Raw genomic sequence first — 27,411 nt, forward strand, 5'->3', positions numbered from 1 at the left:
GGAGGAGTGGGGTCTGGGGGCCCCGCCCAGGGGTTACTGGTGTCTTGGCTGCAGATGCCAGGATGAGGTGAGGGGGAACCCCGAAGTGGATTCAGAGAATGGAGAAAAGAGGAGGTAAGGATTGAGACAAGGTGGACTGCGTGAAGGAAGTCGCTGGGTTCTTGCTCACAGGACGTCTGTGTATCCAGGAGGATGAGGAGGGAGACAGTGTTGTTCTGGGAGGGGACCGAGAGGTTCACGGTGGGGCCTTGTGGGCTACTGGGAGAATAGGATCTTCATCCAGAGGGCCGTGGGAAGACACTGAAGGGTGCCGGGCAGGAGAGGGGAGCAATCAGAAGAGACCCTGGCAGAGTGTGGTGGCTCACACTTGTAATCCCAGTACTTTGGGAGGTCAAGGTGGGTCGATCACCTGAGGTCAGGAGTTCGAGACCAGCCTGGCCAACATGTTGAAACCTCGTCGCTACTAAAAATACAAAAAGTTAGCCAGGGGTGGTGGCAGGCGCCTGTAATCCCAGCTACTTGGAGGCTGAGGCAGGAGAATCATTTGAACCTGGAAGGCGGAGGTTGCAGTGAGAGCCGAGAGTGTACCATTGCACTCCAGCCTGGCACTGCCATTGCACTCCGGTGAGACTCTGTCTCCAAAAAAAAAAAAAAGAAGAAGAAGAGACTCTGTTTTCTGTTTTCAGTCTTGGGGGAAGGGCAGGTTGGGGAGAGTAGGGGGTGGGCTAGGGGACCCTGGGGCTGGCGAGATGAGGATAGAAGGGAGAGGCATCATGGAGGTAAAACTAGCCTCCAAGGGGTGGCTGTGGATATCATCCGGGACTTCCATACCCGGGAGGCTGGCTTCGGGGGTGACGAGAAAGACCAGGCCACGGAGGGCTGGCCTTGACCCACCACGCTCCTCAGAGCTGGGACATGGTGGAAATTGGTCTGGCAGACAGTGAGGAAGATGAAGACCTGAGTCCCCAGCCTGCCTCCCCAATCCCAAAGGACTCTTCCCCTGAGTCGCTATGGGGTTCAGGGTCTGGGGTTCTTCAGGCCATCCTGGCCAGTCCCTGCACTTTCTCAGGACCAGCCTCCCAGCCTGTCCCCGAAGCTCCTGGGATTTTTTTTTTTTTTTTGTCTCCCAGGCCAGGGTTGCAATGGTGTGAGGATGTCTCACTGCAGCCTTTACTGCTGTGCTCAAGTGATCCTCCTGCCTCAGCCTCCCAGGTAGCCACCATGGATTTTTTTTTTTTTTTTTAGACAGAGATTCGCTCTGTCACCCAGGCTGGAGTGCAGGGTCTTGATCTTGGCTCACTACAACCTCCGTCCCACCGGGTTCAAGCGATTCTCCTGCCTCAGGCTCCCGAGTAGCTGGGATTATAGGTGCCCACCACTATGCCTGGCTAATTTTCATATTTTTAGTAGAGATGGGGTTTCATCATGTCGGCCAGGCTAGTCTCCAACTCCTGACCTCAAGTGATCCACCCACCTCGACCTCCCAAAGTGCTAGGATTACAAGGATGAGCCACCACGCCCAGCCATGCCTGGCTATTTTTTGTATTTTGGGGGTGGGGGGTAGAGATGCGATCTTGCTAGGTTGCCCAAGCTGGTCTCAAATTCCTGGCCTGAGGCACCCCTCCTGCCTCAGCTTCCTAAAGCACTGAGACTGCAGACATGAGTCACCTCTCCTGGTTATGGGACTGCTTTTTTCTTTTCTTTATTTTTGAGATGGAGTTCCACTTGTATTGCCCAGGCTGCAGTGCAATAGCACAATCTCGGCTCACTGCAACTTCCACTTCCCAGGTTCAAGTGATTCTCCTGCCTCAGCCTCCCAAGTAGCTGGGATTACAGGTGTGCGCCACCACACCCAGCTAATTTTTTGTGTTTAGTAGAGATGGGGTTTTACCATGTAAGTCAGGCTGGTCTCGAACTCCTGACCTCAGGTGCTCCACCTGCCCCAGCCTCCCAAAGTGCTGGGATTACAGGCGTGAGCCACTGTGCCCGTTCGGGACTTCTTAAAAGAAAACTGGAGGCCGGGTGTGGTGGCTCACGCCTGTAATCTCAGCACTTTGGGAGTCTGAGGCGGGCGGATCATGAGGTCAGGAGATCGAGCCATCCTGGCTAACGCAGTGAAACCCCATCTCTATTAAAAATACAAAAAATTAGCCGGGTGTGGTGGTGGGCACCTGTAGTCCCAGCTACTTGGGAGGCTGAAGCAGGATAATGGCGTGAACCCAGGAGGTGGAGCTTGCAGTGAGACGAGATTGTGCCACTGCACTCCAGCCTGGGCCACAGAGCAAGACTCTGTCTCAAAAAAAAAAAAAAAAAAAAAAAAAAAAAAAAAAGAAAACTGGAGAGTCCCCATCCCATTTGGTTTCTGGACAAGGGAGAACAGTGCCACAGTGGGTATTGGGGGCCTCAACCACAGCTGGAGGTGGGGACCTGGGTCCCAGGATTGGGGTGATGGGAAGATAGGACACAGGTGGGCTGTGAGGCCTGCACCTGTGGACCCAGGTGGTCCTCCCAAGATGTGATCGCTCCATGACTGCTGGGCTCCAGCCCACTGTCCTTTGGAGGGGCAAGGGATGGGAACACAGCACAGGCTGGCTCATGGCGCCTTCTTTATTGTCCACCCCCAGCCCCCCTTCCCTGCAGCCACCTCCAAATGACAAAACTACCCACATCCCATGGCCCACCCCCAAAGCGGCAGGGTTCAGAGCTGCGAGAACACTGGAAGCTCCCCCTCTGACAGCAGCGGCGACACTTTGGGTGCAAGCGGGGCCGGATCTGGGTGGGGCAGAGGAGGGGGGCGCCTGAGCCTCAGCGCCTTGGGCCCCCGCTCCCCTCTCCACCCGCGCATTCCTCGGCCTTACCCGCGGGGGCGTCGGGGCGCGGCGGCCCGGCCGCGGGGGCCGCGGGGGCGCCGGGGCGGTGGTCCTCCAGGTGCAGGGTCATGGCGGGCCGCGAGGCCGTGGAGAAGGCGCACTGCATGCACGAGTAGCGGCCGCGTGTGTGCTCCCACACGATGCGGCTCGGGGCCGCGTGCCCTGCGGGCAGGCGGGACCCCGTCAGTCCCGGGCTCCCCCAACCCAGAAGACCCGTGCGCCAAGGATGGAGGACGCCGGCGAGGGTGGGTGGGACCTTTTCCCGCCTCCCATCAGCTTCCAGGAGCCTAGTTCAGTTTCTCCCGGGTCTGTCTGCCCCTAGAGTTGGGGACACCCAACTTGGCTTCTCCGCGTCCCCTACTATCATCCCCAGATTCACTGTCGGGGAGAAGCCCGCTCCGAGGTGAACGGTGAAAGGGGCGCAAGGTTTGCACGGGAACGCCGGCGCAGATGAAGGCGCAGGGGCCAGTCATTTTTAAGGCAAAAATCCTGTATTTCGGGACGGTGGCATTTGTGGCCCCCTGGGAAGGGGATGGGCACTGCTGCCTCCTGGTATCCACCGGACCCCGCAGGGCGCAGAACAGAAAGCCCCTCCACCCCTCCCTGGTGGTCACCTGCACGCACCTGAGGGCGCGTCGGAGCCGCCCTGGGGTCTTCGGGGGCTGCTGCCAGCACCTGCGGTAAAGGGGCGGGTCAAGTTCAGAGTCAGGGCGAGCCCAGCCCGCCCTCCTGGAGGCCCCCGACCCCACACTTACCTTGGCCCTTTTTCCAGACGGCGGCGCTGGAAGCCGGCGGCCCGGGTGCAGCGGCCAGGAAGGGGCGCAGGCGCGGGGGGCTTAGGCCAAAGGGCGCAGGGTTCAAGTACGGCAGGAAAGGTCCAGTGGGGGCAGGGGCGGGGGTCGTGAAGGGTTCCAGCAGCGGGAACGGCAGGCCCGGCGCTGACGCGGGGTCAACCTCCGGGGGGCGCTCGGGCGCGGGCTGCTCTCGGTCCAGGGCCGGGGGTGGTGGCGGGGCTGGGCTCTGCGCATGCTCCGCGCAAACATGCAGGTGCTTGAAGAGCGAGCGGTGCGTGCGGAAGCGCAGGAGGCAGTTCTCACACCTGGAGGTGGGCAGAGGGCTGGGCTGGGCTGGGCTGGGCCTCCAGGGAGACAAGGGAGAGGGTCCTGTGCAATGCCACCCACCCTTCGAGCGTGGGAACGGAGCCTGGGCACTAATCGCCTCCCCGCTCCCGTACAACTGTAGCAGCGACCCTTCCTGACCACTTCGGGTGGGAACCCTGGGGAAACCCAGAAAGAAGTCTCAATTTTAAGTTATGTGGCCGGTTTTCCACTTGGGAGGTAAAGCCCGGCTGAGTGAAGCCACGCCCACGTATGCCCCGCCCCATCCAGGGGGTGAGGGCGGGGCTTCCCCAAAGGCCCACCCACATCAAGTCCCACCCTCCAACACTCTGACCAGGAAGGGAGGAAGGTCTGGAGCCCACACACAGGGTGAGGCTAGGGCAGGGCGGAACTCCAGAGGTCAGGGTCTCACTTGAAGTAGCGATTGGGTTTGTAGTGCAGTTTGCTGTGAGCCACCAGCTCCTGCATGCTGGGGAAGGTCTCGGTGCAGCTCAGGGCTGCGCAGCGGAAGAGCTTGCCTGGTAGGGATGAAGGACAGAGAAGTGGAGAGGGGTGGCCAAGGCTGGCTCTGAGGGGCTCCGCCTGTTTCCCACCCTAACGTGCCTCCCCATTACCGGTCTTGGCCCTACCTTCCAGAGACTGTGTGGGTGGGCAGTGGGTTCGCAGATGCTGTGCCAGGTCACGGATGCTGGGAAAACTGAGGCAGCAGCCAGGGCTGGAGCAAGGGATTTGCTTCCCTGCAGGACGCACAGAACAGGGGTCACTGGTCCCTTCCTCACTAGTGCTGTCCCTGACCCCAGGGCTCTGCCCCAGAGAAGCAAATATGATGTGCTGGGGCCTTTACTCTGCCTACCACAACAGACTGGTCTGCCACAGTGCAGGGGCTGGACTGGCCAGGCTCACCACTGGAGACACAGCCTGGCATCCACCGGCTGCTCAGTAAAATGATGAGTGGCATCCCTCTAGAGAGGCCCTGGGGTTAGAGATTCTCTATATTTCGCTTCTATTGTTCCAGGGACTGTGATTCCCCAGAAGACCCCATCACAGATCACCTGGAGGTGGGCGTCGTCTGGGAGGCCGCAGGTCCTCGCTGGTCAGGCCAGGGCTGGGTCCGGGGCCAGGCTGGCAGCTGTCTGGGGCTGGGGAGGAGCCCTGCTGCATCACTCCAGCCCCTCCACGTTCCCACACTGGCGGTGTGGCTGTCTGCTCAGGGCCTGGCTCCTCCGACATGGAGGAGGGGGCTGCAGCTGGCACAGCCGGGGACAACACCTCCTTGTCGGTCTCACTGGAGCTGGGCTCTGCAGTGGCCAGCATGTCCGGGCTGGGCCCTGAGGGTTTCTCCTCCTGGTGGAAGGAAGAGGCAGAGAGAACCCTTCTGGGCTCTGGGTCAACCCAGTCGGCCCCAATTCTAAGGAATCACCAGCAGGAGAGGATAGGGGAATACGTAAGGGTGGACTAAGCTCTTTTTTTCTTTTTATAAAGATGGGGTCTCGCCATGTTGCCCTCGCTGGTCTTGAACCCCTGGTCTCAAGTGATCCTCCTGCCTCAGCCTCCCAAAGTGCTGGGATTAGAGTCGCCAGCCACTGCACTGGCCCGGATTGAGCTCCTTATGCACATGGGAGAAGCATCTCCTCTCTTCAATTAGGATAGGTGGGAGCCCCAGTATGCGACACAAGCGTGGCCTAGAGGGAGTGGGCGGGGACAAGGCTACGGAGGCGGGGCTATGGGCAGGCAGCCACTGGGAAGATGCTAGAGGAGCTAGACATGGATTGTCTGAGGACCGAGAAACACTGGCCGGCCTCGAGCAGTGTGGACAATCCTGGAGGTTGGAGGTGCTGGGGGCCCGGATGTAAGAAGTTTTGGGGGCGGAGTCCTAGCCTGGTGGGCGTGGTCAATTCCGGGCCGAGCCCGGAAGTAGGGCGCTCTCCGAGTGACAGCCAGCGGCGGACGGGTGCCCGGATGTGGGGGCGGGGTCGGCCGGAGGCTGCAGGCGCGACAGGGCGGCTCCCCGCCAGTCCCCGCCGCTCCGCCGCGCCCGCGACCCCGGTGCCGCGCTCACCATCTTCGACACCGCTCTGCCTCTTGTTTCTGCGGCTCCGGCGGCTGCAGCTTAGGCGGCGGCCACCCTCTGGGCAGTGCGAGCTCGCGCTCACGTCAGCGCCATTTTCCGCCTCTCAGCTCTCGCGAGATTGGGGCGGGGCCTGCGCGGGTGCTCGGGGAGCGGGCGGGGCCTGAGGGCAGAGTCATCCTGGAGCGCAGCTTGGACGCTGGTGCAATCTTGCTATCCCCGGGCAGTCAGCGCGCACTTCAGCAGACTCCGTGCACGGAGATCCGGGATGACCTCGCTGTCCTAGTCTTCAAAGTGGGCACCTTCATCCCCTATAGTCTTGTTCCAAGATCAGCCCTGGACAGGCGATAAACAGCAGTTCTTCTTTCTTTGTTTTTATTTTTTATTTTTTTGAGACGGAGTTTCGCTCTTGTTGCCCAGGCTGGAGTGTAATGGCGCGATCTCGGCTCACTGCAACCTCCGCCTCCTGGGTTCAAGCGATTCTTCTGCCTCAGCCTCCCAAGTGGCTGGGATTACGGGCGCCCACCACCACGTCTGGCTAATTTTTTGTATTTTTAGTAGAGACTGGGTTTCACCATGTTGTCCAGGCTGGTCGTGAACTCCTGACCTCAGGTGATCCACCCGCCTCGGCCTCCCAAAGTACTGAGATTACAGGCGTGAGCCACTGCGCCCGGCCAGTTCTTTATTTTTTATAGTGTTGAGACAGGGTCTTGCTCTGTTGCCCAGGCTAGAGTGCAGTGATGCGATCATAGCTTGCTACAGCGTTGACCTCCTGGGTTCAGGCGATCCTCCCATCTCAGCCTCCCGAGTAGCTGGGATTACTGGTGTGCGCCACTGTCCCCAGCTAATTTTTAAATTCTTTTTAGAGACAGGGTCTCTCTGTGTGTTGCCCAGGCCGGTCTCAAACTCCTGGGCTCAAGCGATCCTCCCGCCTCGGCCTCCCAAGTGTTAGGATTGCAGGCGTGAGCCACCTCGCCTCCCCTTGCACTCACATTTTAAAATGGGGAAACAGCATCGCTCGAGCCAGGGAGGTCGAGGCTGCAGTGAGCGTGATGGCACCACTGCACTCCTGCCTGGTCGAAAAAGCGAGACCCCCATCTCTAAAAGTTAAATAAAAATAAATAAAAATGGGGAAATAGTAAATCAACAAGTGCAAAAACAGTCTTGTCCTATTCAGAGCAATGAAGGAAACAATGAAATGTCGAAGTGATGGGTCAGGGAAGCCACTCTGAGGAGGTGACTTCGGAGCTGTCTCCAGATGAACAAGGAGTGAGCTGGTGGAAAGCCCGAGGAGCAGGGGACTCTACCGGATAGCTGGTGGTGATGTCGTGGAGTGGGGCAGGACGGGCTTGTTTTGGTCAAAGAGCAGCGAGGCGGCCAGGGCACCATTGGAGCAGAGTGGAGGGGGGGTGTGGAGGTCAGAAAGCGAATATGGTGCGCGGCAGGTCATGCAGGGCCATGGGAGTGGTGCAGAGAGAGGAGTGTGGTTTCTGTTGTAACCACTGATGAATTTTTAGCAGGGGGAGGCGCATCATCTGATTCCTGGCAGTCACGTGGAGGAGGATGGGCTGTTGAGAGGGCGGTAAGGTAGATCTAACATCTTAGATCTCTCTAATACATCATGCTGCCATTCAAGAGGTGTTCGTTGAGTTCTAGGCAACTGTAGGGTTTTTTTTTTTTTTTTTTTTTTTTTTTTTGACGACGTCTTGCACTGTCACCCAGGCTGGAGTGGAGTTGTGCGATCTCGGCTCACTGCAACCTCCGCCTCCTGGGTTCAAGCGATTCTCCTGCCTCAGCCTCCCAAGTAGCTGGGATTACAGGCATGTGCCGCCACGCCAGGCTAATTTTGTATTTTTAGTAGAGATGGGGTTTCTCCATGTTGGTCAGGCTGGTCTCAACTCCCGACCTCATGTGATCCGCCTGTCTCAGCCACGCAAAATGTTGGGATTACAGGCATGAACCACTGCACCTGGCCACAACTGTAGGTTTTATGTGCAATGTATTTCCATCTGCAAAGCAAGTTGTACCTATGCACTTTTTTTTTTTTTTTTTTGAGACGGAGTCTCACTCTGTCCCCCAGGCCGCAGTGCAGTGACATGATCTTGCAACCTCCGCCTCCTGGGTTCAAGCAGTTCTCGTGCCTCAGCCTCCCAAGTAGCTGGGACTACAGGCGTGTGCCACCACGCTCAGCTAATTTTTTTTGTATTTTTAGTAGAGACGGGGTTTTGCCATGTTGGCTAGGCTAGTCTTGAACTCTTGGCCTCAGCGATCCACCTGCCTTGGGCTTACAAAGTACTGGGATTACAGGCATGAGCCACTGCATCCGGCTTTTTTGTTTGTTTTTTTGAGACACAGTCACACTCTTGCTCAGGCTAGAGTGCAGTGATGTGATCACAGCTCACTGCAGCCTCAACCTCCCTGGGCTCAGGTGATCCTCCTACCTCAGCCTCCCTAGTAGCTGGTACTAAAGGTGTGTGCCACCACATCCAGCTAGTTTTTATATGTTTTGTAGAGATGGGGTTTCGTCACATTGCCCAGGATGTTCTAGAACTTCTGGGCTCAAGTGATCTACCCTCCTCAGCCTCCCGAAGTGTTGGGATTTCAGGTGTGAGCTACTGTATCCAGCCCCCTATGGGCTTTGATATGCAGAGAATACCTTTAGGAGATATTTAAAAACTGGGGAGAGGAACAGGGATGTTTGAGTGGGAGAGAGACTGAGTTTTCACTTTAGTGTTTTTTGAATTATTTTTTTGTTTTTTCTGTCCAGGCATGGTGTCTCAAGCCTGCAATCCCAGCACTTTGGGAGGCTGAAGTGGGAGGATCACTTGAGGCCAGGGGTTTGAGACCAGCCTGGGCAACAGAGCAGGACCCCGTCTCTACAAAAAATAAAAAGATTAGCTGGGCGTAGTGGCACATGCCTGTAGTCCCAGCTTCTTGGGAGGCTGAGGTGGGAGGATTGCTTGAGACCAGAATTTAGAGGCTGCAGTGAGCTGTGTTCATGCCACTGCACTCCATCCTGGGCAACAGAGCAAGATCATGTCTCTAAGAAAATAAAACAAAAGGCCAGGCACGGTGGCTCACGCCTGTAATCCCAGCACTTTGGGAGGCTGAGGCGGGTGGATTACGAGGTTAGGAGTTCGAGACCAGCCTGACCAACATGGTGAAACCTCATCTCTACTAAAAATACAAAAATTAGCCGGGCATGGTGGCACGTGCCTGTAATCCCAGCTACTCGGGAGGCTGAGGCAGGAGAATCACTTGAACCCAGGAGGCAGAGGTTGCGGTGAGCCGAGATCGTGCCACTGCACTCCAGTCTGGGCAACAGAGTGAGACTCAGTCTCAAAAATAAATACATACATACATGCAAAAATAAAAAATAAAACAAAAACAAATTAAATTTTTTTCTTTTAATTATTATTCATTCAGTTAAAAACTCATTTGCTTTAAAAAAACAAAGATCATTTTAATGTAGGGTAAGGATGTGTGTGTGTATGTGTGTGTGTGTGTGCAGGGGAGGGTAGTGCAATCTGGGGAAGGATGGGGTGAGGTGGCAGAAGGGACAGGGACCCAAGGAAGGAAGGGAGAGGAGGGACCCAACTTAAGAAATTTTGTAAAAGAGTCAACAGGATGTGGGGGTGAGCAGCAGGCAGGGCAAACATGACTGAAGTCTGCAGTCTGAAGATGCCTATAACCTAGATAGGAGATTATATCTTTTAGCATATGCTAAACCTTTAAGATAATGGCCCATGGTGCCGTGCACAGTGGCTCACACCTGTAATCACAGCACTTAGGGAGGGTGATGCGGGATCATGATTTGAGTCCAGGAATCCAAGGCTACGGTGAGCTATGATCATACCACTGCATTCCAGTCTGGGACAACGGAGTGAAACGCTGTCTCGAAACAACAGCAACAAGAATCAGATGCTGGAGTACAGTGGTGCGTGCCTGTAATCTCAGCTACTGGGGGAAGGCTGAAGTGGGAGGATCACAGGAGCCCAGGTGGTTGAGACCAGCCTGGGCAACACAGTGAGACCCCATCTTCAAAAAAAGAAAAGGAAATTCAGAGATGGAACGCACCAGGGCCATTCAAGAGATTGCTAAATGCTTTTCTGTCATCAATGAGCAATAAAAGGGCCCTTGAGACCTGGTTGCAGCCTTGAGAATTTTTTCCAGCCATGCTCAGCTTCCCAAGACAGGCACAGAAGGGAGAATAGATTCTGCAGAAGGCTCTGCTGGCCAGTCTTGCTCTGTGTGTGTGTGTGTGTGTGTGTGTGTGTGTGTGTGTGTGTGTCTCACACAGTCTTGTTCTGTTGTGTGTGTGTGTGTGTGTGTGTGTGTGTGTGTGTCTCACAGTCTTGTTCTGTTGCCCAGACTGGAGTGCAGTGGCACAGCCTCGGCTCACCGCAACCTCCACCTCCCGGGCTCAAGCGATTCTCCTGCCTCAGCCTCCTGGGTAGCTAGGACTATATGGTTGTGCGCATCATGCCCAGCTAGTTTTTGTATTTTTAGTAGAGATGGGGTTTCACCATGTTGGCCAGGCTGGTCTCGAACTCCTTACTTCAAGTGATCTGCCCACCTCAGCTTCCCAAAGCCCTGAGATTACAGGCATGAGCCACCGTGCCCGGCCGCTAGTCTTGCCTTGATTCCTGGCTCTACTGGGGATTCCCAATGCCCCATTCTCCCGTCGGGTAGGTATTCTGTGCCTGAAATTCGCTCATCACAGCTTAGATCACTCTGTGCAGTGCTTGTCAACCAAATCTGCTGAGACCGACCCTCTCCCACCTTCCTGGCTCCTGCTGCAACGCCCATTCCACCTCTGAATTAACCCTCTCTTCTGTGGGCCAGCCCTCACCTCACCAGTCAGCCCCATCTCTACTGGACTGGCTTCTCTTTGAGGGGCTGAGCACGGAGCAGGTGTCCATATTAGAAAGCTAGAATTAATTAATTATCATTATTATTATTTTTTTTTTAGAGAGAGACAGGGTTAGCTCTGTTGCCCAGGCTGGAGTACAATGTTGCAATCAACTCACTGCAGCCTCGACCTGCTGGGCTCAAGTGATCCTCCCATCTCAGCCTCCTGAGTATCTGGGAATACAGGCACGACACTAGCTTTTTTTTTAATTTGAGATGGAGTCTCACTCTGTCACCCAGGCTGGAGTGCAGTGGCGCCATCTCAGCTCACTGCAACCTCCGCCTCCCAGGTTCAAGCAATTCTCCTGTCTCAGCCTCCCGAGTAGTTGGGACCACGGGCGCACACCATCACGCCCGGCTAATTTTTTGTATTTTTAGCAGAGATGGGGTTTCACTGTGTTAACCAGGATGGTCTCGATCTCCTGACCTTGTGATCTGCCCGCCTTGGCCTCCCAAAATGCTGGGATTACAGGTGTGAGCCACTGCACCCGGCCAATTTAAAAATTTTTTTGTAGAAACAGGGTATTAGTAGGTTGCCTAGGGTGGTCAAACCTTAAGTGATCCTCCTGCCTTGGCCTCCCAAAGTGCTGGGATTACAGCTGTGAGGCACCATGCTTGGCCAGGATTTGGTTTATTTTAGTATTAGAGACAGGGTCTTGCTGAGTTGCCCAGGCTGGAGTGTAGTGACGTGATCATAGCTCACTTCAGCCTTGAACTCCTGGGATCAAGTGATCCTCCAGCCTTGGCCTCGCAAAGCGCTGGGACTACAGGCATGCACCACCACTCCCAAAATTCAGGAATTTTTTTTTTTTTTTTGAGACAGAGTCTCACTCTATTGCTCAGGCTGGAGTTCCATGGTGCAATCTTGGCTCACTGCAGCCTCCACCTCCTGCCTCAGCCTCTCAAGTATCTGGGACTACAGGCGCATGCCACCACGCCCAGCTAATTGTTGTATTTTTAGTAGAGACAGGGTTTCACCATGTTGGCGAAGCTGGTCTGGAACTCCTGACCTCAGATGATCCGCCCGCCTTGGCCTCCCAAAGTGCAGGGATTACAGGCATGAGCCACTGCGCCCAGCCCAAAATTCAGGATCTTTAGGCTCAGACCATAGCAGGACTGCAGTCTTAGTCCCAGTTGGGTGAAGACTAAGAGGGCACAGACATGGGATTGGGGTGCAGGGCGCAGGAGTGACCCAGAGTGCATTAAGGGTGGGAGCATGTGGGACCTGCCTCTCTCCATAGGTCCCAGATGGGTTTGGCGGCTGTAGCTTCAAGACTAACCGGACCTGCTGGACCATTTGGGATACAGATTTTGGAAGGGAAACTGAGACAAATTCTTTCTTTTCTTTTCTTTTTTTTTTTTTTTTTTTTTGAGATGGAGTCTCGCTCTGTTGCCCAGGCTGGAGTGCAGTGGCACGATCTCAGCTCACTGCAAGCTCCTCCTCCCAGGTTCATGCCATTTTCCTGCCTCAGCCTCCCGAGTAGCTGGGACTACAGGCGCCCGCCACCAGGCCTGGCTAATTTTTTGTATTTTTAGTAGAGACAAAGTTTCACCATGTTAGCCAGGATGGTCTGGATCTCCTGACCTTGTGATCCGCCTGCCTCAGCCTCCCAGAGTTCTAGGATTACAGGTGTGAGGCACTGCGCCTGCCTCCTCCCTCCCTCTCTCTCTCCCTTCCTTTCTTTTTTTCTGAGACAGAGTGTTGCTCTGTTGCCCAGGCTGGAGTGCAGTGGCACGATCTCAGCTCACTGCAACCTCCGCCTCCTGGGTTCAAGCGATTCTCCTGCCTCAGCCTCCTGAGTAGCTGGGATCACAGGCACCCACCACCACGCCTGGCTAATTTTGTGTGTGTGTGTGTGTGTGTGTGTGTGTGTGTGTGATGGAGTCTAACTCTGTCGTCTAAGCTGGAGTGCAATGGCATGATCTCGGCTTACTGCAACCTCCACCTCCCAGGTTCAAGCAATTCTCCTGCCTCAGCCTCCCGAGTAGCTGGGATTACAGGTGCCCACTACCAGACTTGGCTAATTTTTGTATTGTTAATAGAGACGGGGTTTCGCCATGTTGGCCAGGCTTGTCTTGAACTCCTGACCTCATGATCCACCTGCCTTGGCTTCCCAAAGTGCTGGGATTACAGGCATGAGCCACTGCGCCCGGCCATGACAAATTCTTTTCTTTTTTTTTGCTTTTTTTTTTTCGAGATGGAGTCTGGCTCTGTTGCCCAGGCTGGAATGCAGTGGCATGATCTCGGCTCACAGCAGCCTCTGCCTCCCGGGTTCAAGCGATTCTCCTGCTTCAGCCTCCCCAGTAGCTGGGATTACAGGTAGGCACCACCACACCTGGCTTTTTTATTTTTTTAATTTTTAGTAGAAACAGGGTTTTGCTGTGTCATCCAGGCTGGTCTTGAACTCCTGATCTCATGTGATCTGCCCGCCTCAGCCTCCCAAAGTGCTGGGATTACAGGTGTGAGCCACTGCGCCCGGCCCAAACTGAGACAAATTCAAGCTTTGTGGTCACATATGAATGCAAGGCATGGCTCTGTGCAGTCTTGGGTCAGTGAACCTCTCTGAACCTCCATTGTTCCACCTGTAAGATGGGGTCCTTCACAGCTCCTACCTCACAGGGTTGTGAAAACATCGTCCTTGTTGGGCACTTAGTAAGTTAACTCATGCTTTCACCTGGCAAACTTTTTTTTTTTTTTTTGAGACAGAGTCTTGCTCTGTCGCCCAGGCTGGAGTGCAGTGGCGCTATCTCGGCTCACTGCAACCTCCACCTCCCGGGTTCACGCCATTCTCCTGCCTCAGCCTCCCGAGTAGCTGGGACTACAGGCACCCGCCACCGCGCCCGGCTAATTTCTTTTTGTATTTTTAGTAGAGACGGGGTTTCACCGTGTTAGCCAGGAAGGTCTCGATCTCCTGACCTCGTGATCCGCCCACCTCGGCCTCCCAAAGTGCTGGGATTACAGGCGTGAGCCACTGCGCCCGGCCCCTGGCAAACGTTTATTGCCTTAGTGATGACAGAATGAGCAAAGTCACGCTTGTCAAGGACCCCCCCCCCAAACTGTGCCTGGCACTTTGCCAACAGCACAGGACTCAAGACCCATTTCTTAATCACATGGCAGTTGGGAGGCAGATTCTGCTGTTAGTCCCATTTGACACACGCAGAAATGGAGAATGGGCAGCAGGTGTGATGTTGGAGGAAGACCAGGGTCCAGGGGCAGGGGCTGCAGCCGTGACCCACTGACCCAGGGCCTGGGCAGGACTGGAGGCCACAGGACTGGACTTTGAGGCCACTGTAGCCCAGGTAAATGAGGCTCTCGTTGGCAGGGCCTGGCTCCCCACCAGGCAGGCAGACAGGCGGGCGAAAGAGAAGGCAGAATCCCAGGGCCCAGCTCAGATCTTCTCCACGTAGTTTCCCGGGAAAAGGCCCTCCTGGCCGTGAAGCCGGCCCTTCCACCAGCCCGAGGAATCTGTGGGAGACAGGAAAGCTTGAGGTGCCCCTAGCTGGCCCTGGAGAAAGATCTCATGCCTGCTCTGTCCGTCTTGTTCATGGGGACTCCCTATGTTGTCCAGGCTGGTCTTAAACTCCTAGGCTTAAGCCATCCTCCTGCCTCAGCCTCCCAAAGTGCTGGGATTACAGGTGTGAGCCACTGTATCTGGCCATTTCTACTCTTAAAAGGTTTTTTTGTAAATCTTTTGTAGAGATGGGGTCTTGCTAGGTTGCCCAGGCTTGTCTCAAACTCCTGACCTCAAATGATCCTCCTGCCTCGGCCACCAAAAGTGCTGGGATTACAGGCATGAGCCACCTCGCCCATCTGTTCTCTCTGTTCTCCCGTGGAGAGGGTTTGCAGTGGTGAGGTCTGCCTGGCGATGTCAGGGTTCTTTTTTTTGAGACGGAGTCTCGCTCTGTCGCCCAGGCTGGAGTGCATTGGTGCAATCTCGGCTCACTGCAAGCTCCGCCTCCCAGGTTCATGCCATTCTCCTGCCTCAGTCTCCAGAGTAGCTGGGACTACAGGTGCCTGCCACCACCCCCGGCTAATTTTTTGTATTTTTAGTAGAGACGGGGTTTCACCGTGATAGCCAGAATGGTCTCGATCTCCTGACCTTGTGATCCGCCTGCCTCGGCCTTCCAAAGTGCTGGGATTACAGGCGTGAGCCACCGCGCCCGGCCGATGTCAGGATTCTTACCACTCCCCTCACCCCAGCTTCTGCCCTGGTACACACACCTTCCATGAGGATCTCGATGACCTCGTTCACGTTGAAGCTCAGCTCGTCCACATCTTGGCCCACGTATTGGTACAGGGCCCGGCACCTAGGGCCATATGTCCGAGGCTGGGGCTTGGGTCGGCCCACACCAGGCACTGGCCGTTGCCCCACGCTGCGCTTCCTCTGCATGCTGTGGGCACGGGGGGTTTGAGTCACAGCCCCAGACACTCCCTTACCCACTGCCTACCTCCTGGGGCTGCCCTCCCACCCCACCTACCCGGCCATGCCCTGGTCAGGCACGTTGAGGAATTCTGTGTTGCGCTCTGAGGGCGGATGTGCCCGGGGTCGTCTGCTGGCTCCCAGGGATGTGGACGGAGGGCCCCGGGGAGGCCTGTGGGTGCCCCCTCCAGACATGATCTCCAGGGGCAGGGGGCCCCCTCTGGCAGAGGGGGGCACCCCATTGCGATCCATGCCTGTGGCAGAAGCAAGGATGCAGACATGTATTAGGGTGATGCTAGGAGGATTTGAGGAGGACTTGGCTGCAAGTTCTCAGTCTGAGGGAGGTGACTGCCACACTTTCAACCCAGTGTGGTAAGGATTGGGCCAGACGGAGGGACTCTGGGACTACGAGGGCCTAGACAGAAGCTTTTTTAAGCATAATTTTTAAATTATTTTTTACTTTTTTTTTTTTGAGACGGAGTCTTGCTCAGTTGCTCAGGCTGGAGTGCAGTAGCACGATCTTGGCTCACTGCAAGCTCCGCCTCCTGGGTGCACGCTATTCTCCTGCCTCAGCCTCCCGAGTAGCTGGGACTACAGGCGCCCACCACCACGCCTGGATAATTTTTTTTGTATTTTTAGTAAAGATGGAGTTTCACCATGTTAGCCAGGATGGTCTCGATCTCCTGACCTTGTGATCCGCCCGCCTGGGCCTCCCAAAGTGCTGGGATTACAGGCGTGAGCCACCGCGCCTGGCCAATTATTTTTTACTTTTATTTGTTTATTTTGAGGCATGGTCTCACTCTCGCCCAGGTTGGAGTGCAGTGGTACAATCGTAGCTCACTGCAACTCTGACCTCCTGGGCTCAAGCAATCCTCCCTCCTTAGCCTCCTCTTAAGGGGAGCTGAGACTACAGGTATACTCCACTATGCCCAGTTGATTTTTATAATTTTTAAAGTAGAGATGGGGTCTCACTATGTTGCCCAGGCTGGTCTCAAACTCCTGGCCTCAAGCAATCCTCCCACTTCAGCCTCCCAACATGCTGGTTTTACAGGCATGAGCCACTGTACTTGGCTTTATTTATTTTTTATTTGTTTAGAGATAGGGTCTTGCTCTGTGGCCCAGGATGGAGTGCAGCAGTGAGATCATAGCTCACTGCAGCCTCCAACTCCTAGGCTCATGATATTCTCCCCTCTCAGCCTCCCAAATAGCTGGGACTACAGGCACACACCACCATGCCCAGCTAATTTAAAAAGAATTTTTAGGCTGCACGTGGTGGCTCACGCCTGTAATCCTAGCACTTTGGGAGGCCAAGGGGGGTGGATCACAAGGTTTGGAGTTCGAGACGAGCCTGGCCAACATAGTGAAACCCCGCCTCTACTAAAAATACAAAAATTAGCCAGGCATGGTGGTGTGTGCCTGTAGTCCCAGCTACTCGGGAGGCTGAGGCAGGAGAATTGCTTCAATCCGGGAGGTGGAGGTTACAGTGAGCTGAGATCACGCCACTGCACTGCAGCCTGGGCAACAGAGCAAGACAGCATCTCAAAAAAAAAAAAAAAAAAGGCCGGGCGCGGTGGCTCACACCTGTAATCCCAGCAGTTTGGGAGGCCGAGGTGGGTGGATCACGAGGTCAGGAGTTCGAGACCAGTCTGGCCAACATGGTGAAACCTTGTCTCTACTAAAGATAAAAAAAAAATTAGCTGGGTGTGGTGGTGCATGCCTGTAATCCCAGCTACTGGGGAGGCTGAGGCAGGAGAATCTCTTGAACCCAGAAGGTGGAAGGTTTCAGTGTGCTGAGACCGCACCATTGCACCCCAGCCTGGGCAACAGGGCTAGACTCTGTCTCAAAAAAAAAAAAAAAAAAAACTAGGCGTGGTGGCACACGCCTGTAGTCCCAGCTACTCAGGAGACTGAGGCAGGAGAATCGCTTGAACCCAGGAGGTGGATGTTGCAGTGAGCCAAGATCGTACCACTGCACTCCAGCCTGGGTGATAGAGCAAGACTGTCTCAAAAAAAAAAAAAAAAAAGAATTTTTAGTAGAGATGGGATCTTGCTATGTTGCCCAGGCTGATCTTGAACTCAAGTGATCCTCCTGCCTTGGCCTACCAAAAGTGCTTGGATTACAGGTGTGAACCATCCCGCCTGGCCAGAAGCGGCTTTGCAGGGGCAAGTTTCCCTCCTCCTATCCTCTGTTGGAGGGCTTCTGTGGGTAAGTCTTGGTGGATACATAAGAGCTCAACAAATGGAATGGGAATTTGAGAGAGAAGCAGAGAAAACGGTCCAAAGGCCTGGAGGTAAGAATAAATTTGGTGAGTTGGGAAAATAAGATGTAGTTTGAGGCCAGGCGCCGTAGTTTGAGCTCATGCTTGTTAATCCCATCACTTTGGGAGGTCGAGACGGGCGAGTCACCTGAGGTCAGGAGTTCGAGACCAGCCTGGCCAACGTGGTGAAACCCTGTCTCTACTATAACGATACAAAAATTAGCCGGGCGTGGTGGCGGGTGCCTGTAATCTCAGCTACTCGGGAGGCTGAGACAGGAGAATTGCTTGAATCCAGGAGGCGAAGGTTGCAGTGAGCCAAGATCGCGCCACTGCACCCCAGCCTGGGAGACAGAGTTGGACTTCATCTCAAAAAAAAAAAAAACAAAAAAAGATGTAGTTTACAGGGCAGGAGTGTAGGGTAGGAGGATAGCTGGGTTTGGGTTTTGAAGGGCTCTGAATGCCAAATTAAGTTTAGCCTTTATTCTGCGGGAGATGTGGAGCTATGGAGAGTTCTGGACAGAGAAGTAAGTGGTAAACTGTGTTTGTTAGATTTCGTTTGCTGAAGGTCTGGCTTAGGCCATGGGACCCACAACAGACAAGGGAAGATAGCAAGGGACGCAGCTCCTCACCTCTGGGGGGCGCAGGGGCCGCCCGGGTAGGGGCCTGGGACGACCTCCGAGGTTTTCCCTTGGCCATTCCCTTCCGCGTAGGCTCTGAAAGAAGAATGTCAGGGATTTGAGTGATAGACAGACCACGCTCTTTGCTCCGCCCACAAGTCTAGTCCATTCTGAGGCTCCGCCGCACCCCGCCCCCTCAGGCTCTCCCATTAGCACCGCCCCTTAGGTAAAGGTACACTGGCTCCGCCCACTAATTGGCCTCGCCCCCAGGGGCCCAACACCTCACTGGCCTTGCTCTTTAGGCCCGCCCACTTTAGGACGCGCCTTCATCACTACCCGGTTCCAGGGTTGCCGCTTTGGCCGCACCCTTCTACATTTCTCGCCCCCTCATTGGTCATGTCTTCTCCTTTACAGTCTTTCTCTGTCTCTAGACCCGCCCCTTCCTTGCTGTTGCCCACTCAGGCCCCGCCCCACTGTTTTGATTGGTTTCCTCCATGGCACGTCCCTCCTCCACATTTCACGCCCACTAATTGGTTGTGGCCTTTCTTTAAAAGTCTCTCTGGCCGGGCGCAGTGGCTCACGCCTGTAATCCCAGCACTTTGGGAGGCCGAGGCGAGTGGATCATGAGGTCATGAGTTCAGGACCAGCCTGGCCAAGATGGTGAAACCCGTCTCTACTAAAACTACACAAATTAGCTGGGCGCGGTGGCAGGCGCGTGTAATCCCAGCTACTCGGGAGGCTGAGGCAGGAGAATCGCTTGGACCTGGGTGGCGGAGGTTGCGGTGAGCCAAGATCGTGCCACTGTACTCCAGCCTGGGCGACAGAGTGAGACTCCGTCTCAAAAAGCAAAACAAAAACAACAAAAAAACTCAAAAAAGTCTCTCTCTCCCTGTCTCTGTAGACCCTCCCCTTCCTGGCCTTCGTCCACTCTTAACCAGCCTCGCTGGCCCCGCCCCCGCCCCTTCATTGGTCCGCTCTCTTTCCCCGCCCCCTCTGCCGTAGTTCCGCGCAGACTCACTGGAGCTCTTGGGCAGCCCATCGCCCACGCTGACCGTGAGGGTCCGACCGCCAACCTTGAGCACTGCCAAGTCGCCGAAGCCGCGGGAGAAGGTGACGCTGCGGGTGCCGCCACCGCCCCAGCCCTCCTTCTTCACCCGAAACTGTAGTCTATGAGGAGAGAAGAAAGCTTGGGGGCGCTGGCCAGGGTCATCCGCCCCACCCCACTCTCTCTGGTCCGGGGCAGGGGCGGGGCCGGGGCCGGGGCCGGGGCCGAAGCGCAGTTCGGCCGGGTCGGTGGGGCGGGAGAGGGTGCGCCGCGCCGAGACCACCCCGAGATGGTGCTGGGGTTGGCGGGGCCGTACGTGTCGCTGAAGGTGAGGGGCAGGGGCCTCCGCGTCGCCTCCTCGAAGCGCTTGCACAGAAGGCTGACAAACTCGGTCTTGAAGACGCTCTCCAGGAAGCTGTCGGCGGCGTCCTCTTGGAGGATGAAGAAGTCGTCCTGTCGCGTGCTGGGGAGGGGCGGGTGAGAGCGTCAGGTGGGACACAGGTGAGGGCGACAGGTGAGAGTGACAGATGAAGGTGGCTGAAGGTGGATTTAGCGAAGGGTCAGTTAAGGGCCAAGTCAGGGGTGACCAGGTAGGAGAAAAAGGGGGATATGGCAAGGAGTGGAAGAGGTGGTTACAGAAGAGGGCCAGGTGAGGTCTAGTAAGAGGGTAAGGTGCAGGACAGAAGCTTTTGGCACCTAAGGATCATGAGCGTAGGGGGCAGGTGAACATGACAGGTGGGGCCAAGAGAGGGCTACAGGCATGGCACTAGGTAAGATTGTCAGGGTAACAGACGGGGTCACTAGAATGAAGGCAGCCAGGGGACAGGTGAGAGTGACTGTGCGGCAGGTAGGGACCTAGCTTCACCTGAGGGAGACTCCCCGCAGAGCCTGGATGTCCAGCTTCTTCTTCAAGACTTCACACACCTGGCCCTTCTCAGGTCCCTTCTTCACTTTCTCTCGCCCAATCACATACACACACTTGGGCGTCAGGATCAAGTCCCGCTTGATGGGCTGTGGGGATGCAGGATTAGAGGCGGGTGCCTGTAGCCTGGCCAGCCTGGCCACAGAGGATCCACCCCAGGCAGAGGGGTGGTGCTGGCAGGTCAGGTGAGGAAGGGGGAGCCCTCCAGGTGAAGGTGTATGAGGCGTCTGTTTTGTAGATAGGGTCTCACTCTGTCACTCAGGCTGGAGTGCAGTGGTGCCATCATAGCTCACTGCAACCTCCCCCTCCTGGGCTTGAGTGATCCACCTGCCTCAGCCTCCTGAGTAGCTGGGACCACAGGTGCAGACCACCATGCCCAGCTAATTTTGGTATTTTTTGTAAATTCAGGGTTTTGCCCTGTTGCCCAGGCTGGTCTTGAACTCCTGAGCTCAAGCAAACTGTCCTCCTTGGCCTCCCAAAGGGTTGGGATTACAGGTGTGTGCCACCAGCCTGGCCATGAGTTGTTACATAAGAAACAGAAGGAGGGCTGGGCACGGTGGCTCGCACCTGTAATCCCAGCATTTTGGGAGGTCGAGGCGGGTGGATCATGAAGTCAGGAGTTTGAAACCAGGCTGACTAACATGGTGAAACCCCGTCTCTACTAAAAATACAAAAATTAGCTGGGTGAGGTGGTGGGCACCTGTAGTCCCAGCTACTCAGGAGGCTGAGACAGGAGAATCGCTTGAACCCAGGAGGCTGAGGTTGCAGTGAGCCCAGATCCTGCCACTGCACTCCAGCCTGGGTGACAGAGAGAGACTCTGTCTCAAAAACAAACAAAAAATAACAGATCGGGTGTGGTGGCACATGCCTGTAATCCCAGCACTTTGGGAGGCTGAGGTGGGCAGATCATGAGGTCAGAAGATTGAGATCATCCTGGCTAACACCATGAAACCCCATCTCTACTAAAAATACAAAAAATTAGCTGGGCGTGGTGGCACATGTCTGTAGTCCCAGCTAGTCGGGAGGCTGAGGCAGGAGAATCGCTTGAGCCTGGGAGGCAGAGGTTGCAGTGAGCCGAGGTTGTGCCACTGCCCTCCAGCCTGGGTGACATAACAAGATTCTGACTCAACACACACACACAAAAGAGCAAAACTCTGTCTCGGAAACACAAAAACAAAAAAACAAGGAGGTCAGATGGGAATGTGTTGGTTGGTTGGTTGGCTAGAAAAGGGTGTTCGGGTCAGTGAACAGGTGCTGGGTAGGTAAGGCACCTGCTGGACATGGGTTCCCAGGCCAGATGAGAGCACTTAGACCAGGTGAAAGTACTTAGGTCATGTGACTGTAGACAGCTTAGGTAAAGGTATTATGGTTCAGGTGAGGGTGTACAAGTCACGTAAATAGGAGTATCTGGATCATGAGAGGAAGTGAGCAGGTGTGTATCTGAACTCTTAACAGTTTGTACAGGAAGGCAGGTGAGGGTGTACCTCGTAGAAGGGTGAATGTGCAAGCCGGTTGAGCTGGCCTGCGGTCAGAGTTCTCTGGGTCTAGTGGGGATACCTGTCTCGGTGAAAACATTTTAGGTGCTGGTATACCGGTCACCTGAGAGGGCATACCTGCCACACAGACCTGTCCAAAGCAAGTGTGTGGATCAGGTGAAGGTACCCAATACTGTATGTCTGGTATGTGAGGTTGCACAGATCATGTGAGGAGGCACCTGCCACATAAACTTGTCCAAGGTAGGTGAGGGTTTCCAGGCCATATGAGACTATCCATCCAGATGAAGATGGTATATAGGTGGTCTCAGTGTGTACCTGCCACACATAGGCCTCTCTAAGGTGGGGTAGGGTGACTTACTGGGCTAGGTGACTGTCTGGGACATGAGATATGGGTCAAGTGAGTGTGTACCTGGCCCGCCCAGGTACAGGTGAGGGTAAACAGGCCAAGTCTGGGTGTACCTGTGGACAGGAGAGTCCAGGCTAGGTTATTAGAGTACACCTAGGTTCAGGGCTGTCTGGGGCAGAAGAGGATGTGTCTGTTGGTGGAGGTGCCCAGCTGTCTATGCCAAGCATGAATGCACGGGTCAGGTGGTGTATCTCTGTAGACAGCATGTACCTATGGACTAGGCTGCCTGGGCCAGGTGGGAGTGTACCTGTGGACAGGTGTATCTGGGCCAGGTGAAGGTATATCTAATTTCCAGGTTGAAGGTAGAGTGTACCTAATGGATGGGCATGTCTAGGATAGGCGAGGGTGACCCCGTGGTTGGGGCTTCTGGACAAGGTGAATGAATGTGTGATGGTTGAGAGATGCATCTGGCCAGGTGAGGGTGTATCTGACAGGTGTGTCTGGGCTACAAGTTCATGTTTGATGGACAGCTGTGTCTGCTATACTTGAGTGTATACCTGTGGGCAGGTGTGTCTGTACCAGGTAAGGATGTACCTGTGATGGAACAGATTGATCTAGGCTGGGAGATAGATACCTGTGGGCAGGTGTGCCTGGGCTAGGTGAGGATATACCTGTGATGGAACAGATGGATCTAGGCTGGGGGATAGATACCTGTGGATAGGTGTGTCTGTGCCAGGTGAGGATATACCTGTGATGGAACAGATGGATCTAGGCTGGGGGATATCTGGCTGTGCACAGGTGCATCTGGGCCAGGTGAGGGTGCCAGGCTGTAGCCAGGGTCTTGCTGTGCCCACCCACTAGTGTCTCACCTTGAAGCGGCGGTCGTACTTGGTGACCGAGTCGGCGAAGTCCACCCGCTCCCTCTTGCCCAGGAACTGACGCAGCTCGGGCCGCTCCTCCAGCCCCAGGTAGTCCCCGACGAAGTTCCGATTGATGCTGTTGCGCCTCCGCTCCTTCTTGTTCAGCAGGATGTTGGAAGCTGCGGGGACAGAGGGTGGAGGGCAGAGCTCCTGACACAGCTCCTCCAGGTCCTTGTGCCCCCACCCCGCGCCATTTACCCGAATTCTCTCACCTTCCTCCCTCATCTCCTCGTACTTCCGGACAGCCACGTGGCGCCGCCAGGCCTTCTGGATGGTTCGGGCAAAGCCGTCGAACTTCCGCTCTCGCACCTCCTCCAGGAGGAAAAGCTGGGCGGGGGTCGTGGGGGGCAGGGGTGAGTCCTGGTGTCTCCCCAGGGGCTGCAGTTCCGGGTTTTCCCTGGGCTCACCCTACTCACACGCTTTTGCTCACCCACCCCAACATATGTGCTAATTTTTTTTTAAGAGGCAGGGTCTTTCTAGTGACACTCGTTCAAAAAGAAAAGAAGAAAAAGGGGCGGGGCACAGTGGCTCACGCCTGTAATCCTAGCACTTCGGGAGGCCGAGGCGGGTGGATCACCTGAGGTCAGGAATTTGAGACGAGCCTGACCAACATAGTGAAACCCCATCTCTAATAAAAATACAAAAGGAAATTAGCCGGACGTGGTGGTAGATGCCTGTGATCCCTGCTACTCGGGAGCCTGAGGCAGGAGAATCACTTGAACCCGGGAGGCAGAGGTTGCAGTGAGCTGAGATCGCGCCATTGCACTCCAGCCTGGACAACAAGAGCGAAACTCCATCTCAAAAAACAAAAACAAAAACAAAAAAAGCTGGTGGCTCACGCCTATAATCCCAGCACTTTGGGAGGCTGAGGCGGGAAGATCACCTGAGGTCGGGAGTTTGAGACCAGCCTGATCAACATGGAGAAACCCCGTCTTTACTAAAAATATAAAATTAGCCGGGCATGGTGGCACATGGCTGTAATCCCAGCTACTCAGGAGGCTGAGGCAGGAGAATCACTTGAACCTGGCAACTGGAGGTTGCGGTGAGCCGAGATTGTGCCATTGCACTCCAGCCTGGGCAGCAAGAGCAAAACTTCATCTCAAAAAAAGAAAAAGATAGGGTCTCGCTCTATCGCCCAGACTGGAGTGTGGTGGCGCATTCACAGCTCACTGCAGCTTCAACCTCTTGGGTTCAAGTGATCCTCCCACCTCTGCCTCCTGAGTAGCTGGGACTACAGCTGTGAGCCACCATGCCCAGCTAATTTTGTAGTGACATGGTCTTGCCATGTTGCCCAGGCTGGAAAAATTTTTATCTTCCTCCAAATGACTGGACCTCCCTGTGGTTCTCTCTCCATGTGGGGTACACACTTCTGCGTTACACGATAACAGTAAGTCACTAGCTTCAGATCACAGCTGTGCCACTTACTACCTGTGTGCTCTTGCAAGAAACAGTATAATGTCACGGTTTCTCACACTGTTAATATACACCATCCATGAGGTACACTCCCGTGTCAGAGACGGTAGAAATAGGAACCAGTGTGCATCTTGGAAAACCAATAAAACACAGTAAATATGAAAATGTGGCTGGGCACAGTGGTTCATGCCTGTAATCCCAGCACTGTGGGAGGCCAAGGTGGACGGATCACCTGAGGTCAAGAGTTTGAGACCAGCCTGGCCAACATGGTGAAACCCTGTTTCTACTAATCATACAAAAATTAGCCGGGTGTGGTGGCGCACGCCTGTCATCCCAGCCACGCGGGAGGCTGAGGCAGGAGAATCGCTTGAACCCGGGAGGTGGCGGTTGCAGTGAGCGGAGATCGCGCCACTGCACTCCAGCCTGGGTGACAGAGCGAGACTCAGTCCCCTGACCCCCGACCCCTGAAAAAAGGAAAGAATGAAACTCCATCTCAAAAGAAAAAGAAAAAGAAAATCTGATGTGTAGGACTGTGATGTGACTGGCAGCTGTGTGGTTGGGCAGTGTACAACCTGCACAGCCATCTGTGGCAGGCCCAGAAAGGAAGCTTTTGCAGGAAGCAGAGAGAAGGGTTTTGAGTTGTAAGAGTCTAGACCCAGAGGGGACATAGAGAATGAATTACATTACAGTAAGTCAAAGCGCAAACTCTAAAAGGAATGTCTGTTCATTTGGAATAATAGCAGGTGAACAAGGTGAGGAACATACTGGATATTAAAATACTGTAAATCTATAGTAATAAAAACAATAGCATGCCTGTCAGAGAATAGAACGATTAACTGGAATAGAGCAGATGCTTGAGAAACATCCTAATTCAAAGAGAAACTGTGATCAAAGGAACAATATTGTCAATTAGTGAAGATGGGAAATAATGCAAATATAGGCCAGGTGTGGCAGCTCATGCCTCTAATCCCAGCACTTTGGGAGGCTAAGGTGGGAGCATTGTTGAGCCCAGGAGTTCAAGACCAGCCTGGGCAACAGAAAGACCCCGTCTCTACAAAAAATAAACAAAAATTAGCCGAGGGTGATGGCATGCATGTGTAGTCCCAGCTATTTCGGAGGGTGAGCTGGGAGGATTCTTTGAGCCCAGGAGGTTGAGGCTGCAGTGAGCTATGATTGTGCAACTGTACTCCAGCCTGGGGGAGAGAGAGAGATCCTGTCTCAGGAAAAAAAAAAGAAAAAAAAATATATATATATACACACACACACACATATATGTTTATATATGTGTATATATGTATATGTATATATGTATATGTGTATATGTATATATATACACACACACGCGCACACACACAAATTGGGCTTTATTTAGAAAAATTAGCACTTCACCCACAGTGCTTTCACAAGTCCATAGATAGCACATTGCTGCTAAGAGCCTTGCTGCCCGCTCTGCCGACCAAAATAGTTTTAATTTTTTCAGAAACAGGGTCTTGCTCTGTTTCCCAGGCTGGAGTGCAGTGGTGCGATCTCGGCTCCCGGGCTCAAGGGATCCTCCCACCTCAGCTGCTCAAGCAGCTGGGACTAAAGGCACATGCCACCATGCCCGGCTAATTATTGTATTATTATTTTTTGGTAGAGAGGTAGAGATGGGGTTTTGCCATGTTGCCCAGGCTGATCTGGAACTCCTGGGCTCAAGCAATCCACCAGCCTTGACCTCCCAAACTGCTGAGATTACAGGCATGAGCCAGTGTGCCCAGCCTCAGATTCTTCTTCTTTTTTTTTTTTTTTTGAGATGGAGTCTTGCTGTCGCTCAGGCTGGAGTGCGGTGGCGTGATCTCGGTCTCCTGGGTTCACGCCATTCTCCTGCCTCAGCCTCCCAAGTAGCTGAGGCGCCCGCCACCATGCCTGGCTAACTTTTTTGTATTTTTTTAGTAGAGATGGGGTTTCACCGTGTTAGCCAGGATGGTCTCAATCTCCTGACCTCATGATCCGCCCACCTCGGCCTCCCAAAGTGGTGGGATTACAGGCGTGAGCCAGCGCGCTCAGCCTCAGATTCTTCTTTAAAACCTTTAGAGAGTATGGCCATGCCAACACCTTGATTTTGGACTTCTGAGCTGCAGAACTGTGAGAGAATAAATTGCTGTTGTGTTAAGCCATGGAGTTTGTGGTACTTTGTTTCAGCCGTCCCAGGAAACTATTATAATATACCTAGGATGCTGGGCCACAAAGGCTAACAGGCAGATAAAATGTTTGAAGATGGCCCAAACCATGTTCATAAGAAAATCAAAATAGGGGCCAGGCGCGGTGGCTCATGCCTATGATCCCAGCACTTTGGGAGGCTGAGGTGGGCAGATCACTTGAGGTCAGGAGACCAGCCTGGCCAACAGGGTGAAAACCCATCTCTACTAAAAACACAAAAATCAGCTGGATGTGGTGGCGGGTGCCTGTAATTCCAGCTACTTGGGAGGCTGAGGCAGGAGGATTGCTTGAACCAGGAAGGTGGAGGTTGCAGTGAGCCAAGATTGTGCCATTCCACTTTAGCCTGGGTGACAGAGTGAGACTCTGTCTTAAAAAAAAACGAAAAGATTCATCCCAACATAAATGCATTTTTGGTTGAGAAAGGCTCCAACTCCATTAAGCTAATTTAATTTCTTCATTACTTTTTAAATATAGCACAGTTAAACTGTTGGCTATTTTTCTTCTCTTTTCTTTTTTTTGGAGTCTCACTTTGTCCCCCAGCCTAGAGTGCAGTGGCGCAATCTCAGCTCACTGCAACCTCTGCCTCCCAGGTTCAAGCAATTCTCCTGCCTCAGCCTTCCAGGTAGCTGGGATTACAGGCACATGTCACCATGCCTGGCTTATTTTGTATTTTTAGTAGAGATGGGGTTTCCCCATGTTGGCCAGGCTGGTCTCGAACTCCTACCCTCAAGTGATCCACCACCTTGGCCTCCCAAAGTGCTGGGATTACAGTTGTGAGCCACTGCGCCTGGCCTTTTCTTCTATTTT

The 27,411-nt window shown here is 54.3% G+C and overlaps 2 protein-coding genes across 4 annotated transcripts in view; both read right to left on the bottom strand.

Moving 5' to 3' along the window:
* Positions 1-2,585: 2,585 nt before the first annotated feature.
* On the bottom strand, positions 2,586-6,171 carry ZNF414 (zinc finger protein 414). Its single transcript, XM_030807897.1, has 8 exons — positions 6,048-6,171; positions 5,041-5,332; positions 4,618-4,725; positions 4,401-4,506; positions 3,626-3,969; positions 3,495-3,545; positions 2,859-3,032; positions 2,586-2,772 (listed from the first exon to the last, which is right to left on the bottom strand). The coding sequence occupies exons 1-8, from the start codon at positions 6,048-6,050 to the stop codon at positions 2,699-2,701; spliced, it is 1,152 nt and encodes a 383-aa protein (XP_030663757.1). The 5' UTR covers positions 6,051-6,171; the 3' UTR covers positions 2,586-2,698.
* A 7,780-nt stretch (positions 6,172-13,951) lies between these two features.
* Positions 13,952-27,411, bottom strand: part of MYO1F (myosin IF) — a 57,265-nt gene continuing 43,805 nt past the window's right edge. For 2 of the 3 annotated variants that reach the window (XM_030807727.1, XM_030807726.1), the window contains 9 exons: positions 23,205-23,319; positions 22,942-23,111; positions 20,174-20,319; positions 19,625-19,771; positions 19,282-19,430; positions 18,276-18,359; positions 15,447-15,642; positions 15,190-15,359; positions 13,952-14,433 (listed from right to left, as the gene is read on the bottom strand). In XM_030807727.1, coding sequence (XP_030663587.1) covers positions 14,357-14,433; positions 15,190-15,359; positions 15,447-15,642; positions 18,276-18,359; positions 19,282-19,430; positions 19,625-19,771; positions 20,174-20,319; positions 22,942-23,111; positions 23,205-23,319 — 1,254 coding nt within the window. In that variant the 3' untranslated portion in view covers positions 13,952-14,356. Of the gene's footprint in view, positions 14,434-15,189; positions 15,360-15,446; positions 15,643-18,275; positions 18,360-19,281; positions 19,431-19,624; positions 19,772-20,173; positions 20,320-22,941; positions 23,320-27,411 lie in introns of all 3 variants that reach the window. The other variant, XM_030807725.1, reaches the window with a different exon arrangement.

The sequence above is a fragment of the Nomascus leucogenys genome, unplaced genomic scaffold, assembly GCF_006542625.1.
Source record: "Nomascus leucogenys isolate Asia unplaced genomic scaffold, Asia_NLE_v1 Super-Scaffold_241, whole genome shotgun sequence".
In the NCBI taxonomy this organism is placed as follows: Eukaryota; Metazoa; Chordata; class Mammalia; order Primates; family Hylobatidae; genus Nomascus; species Nomascus leucogenys.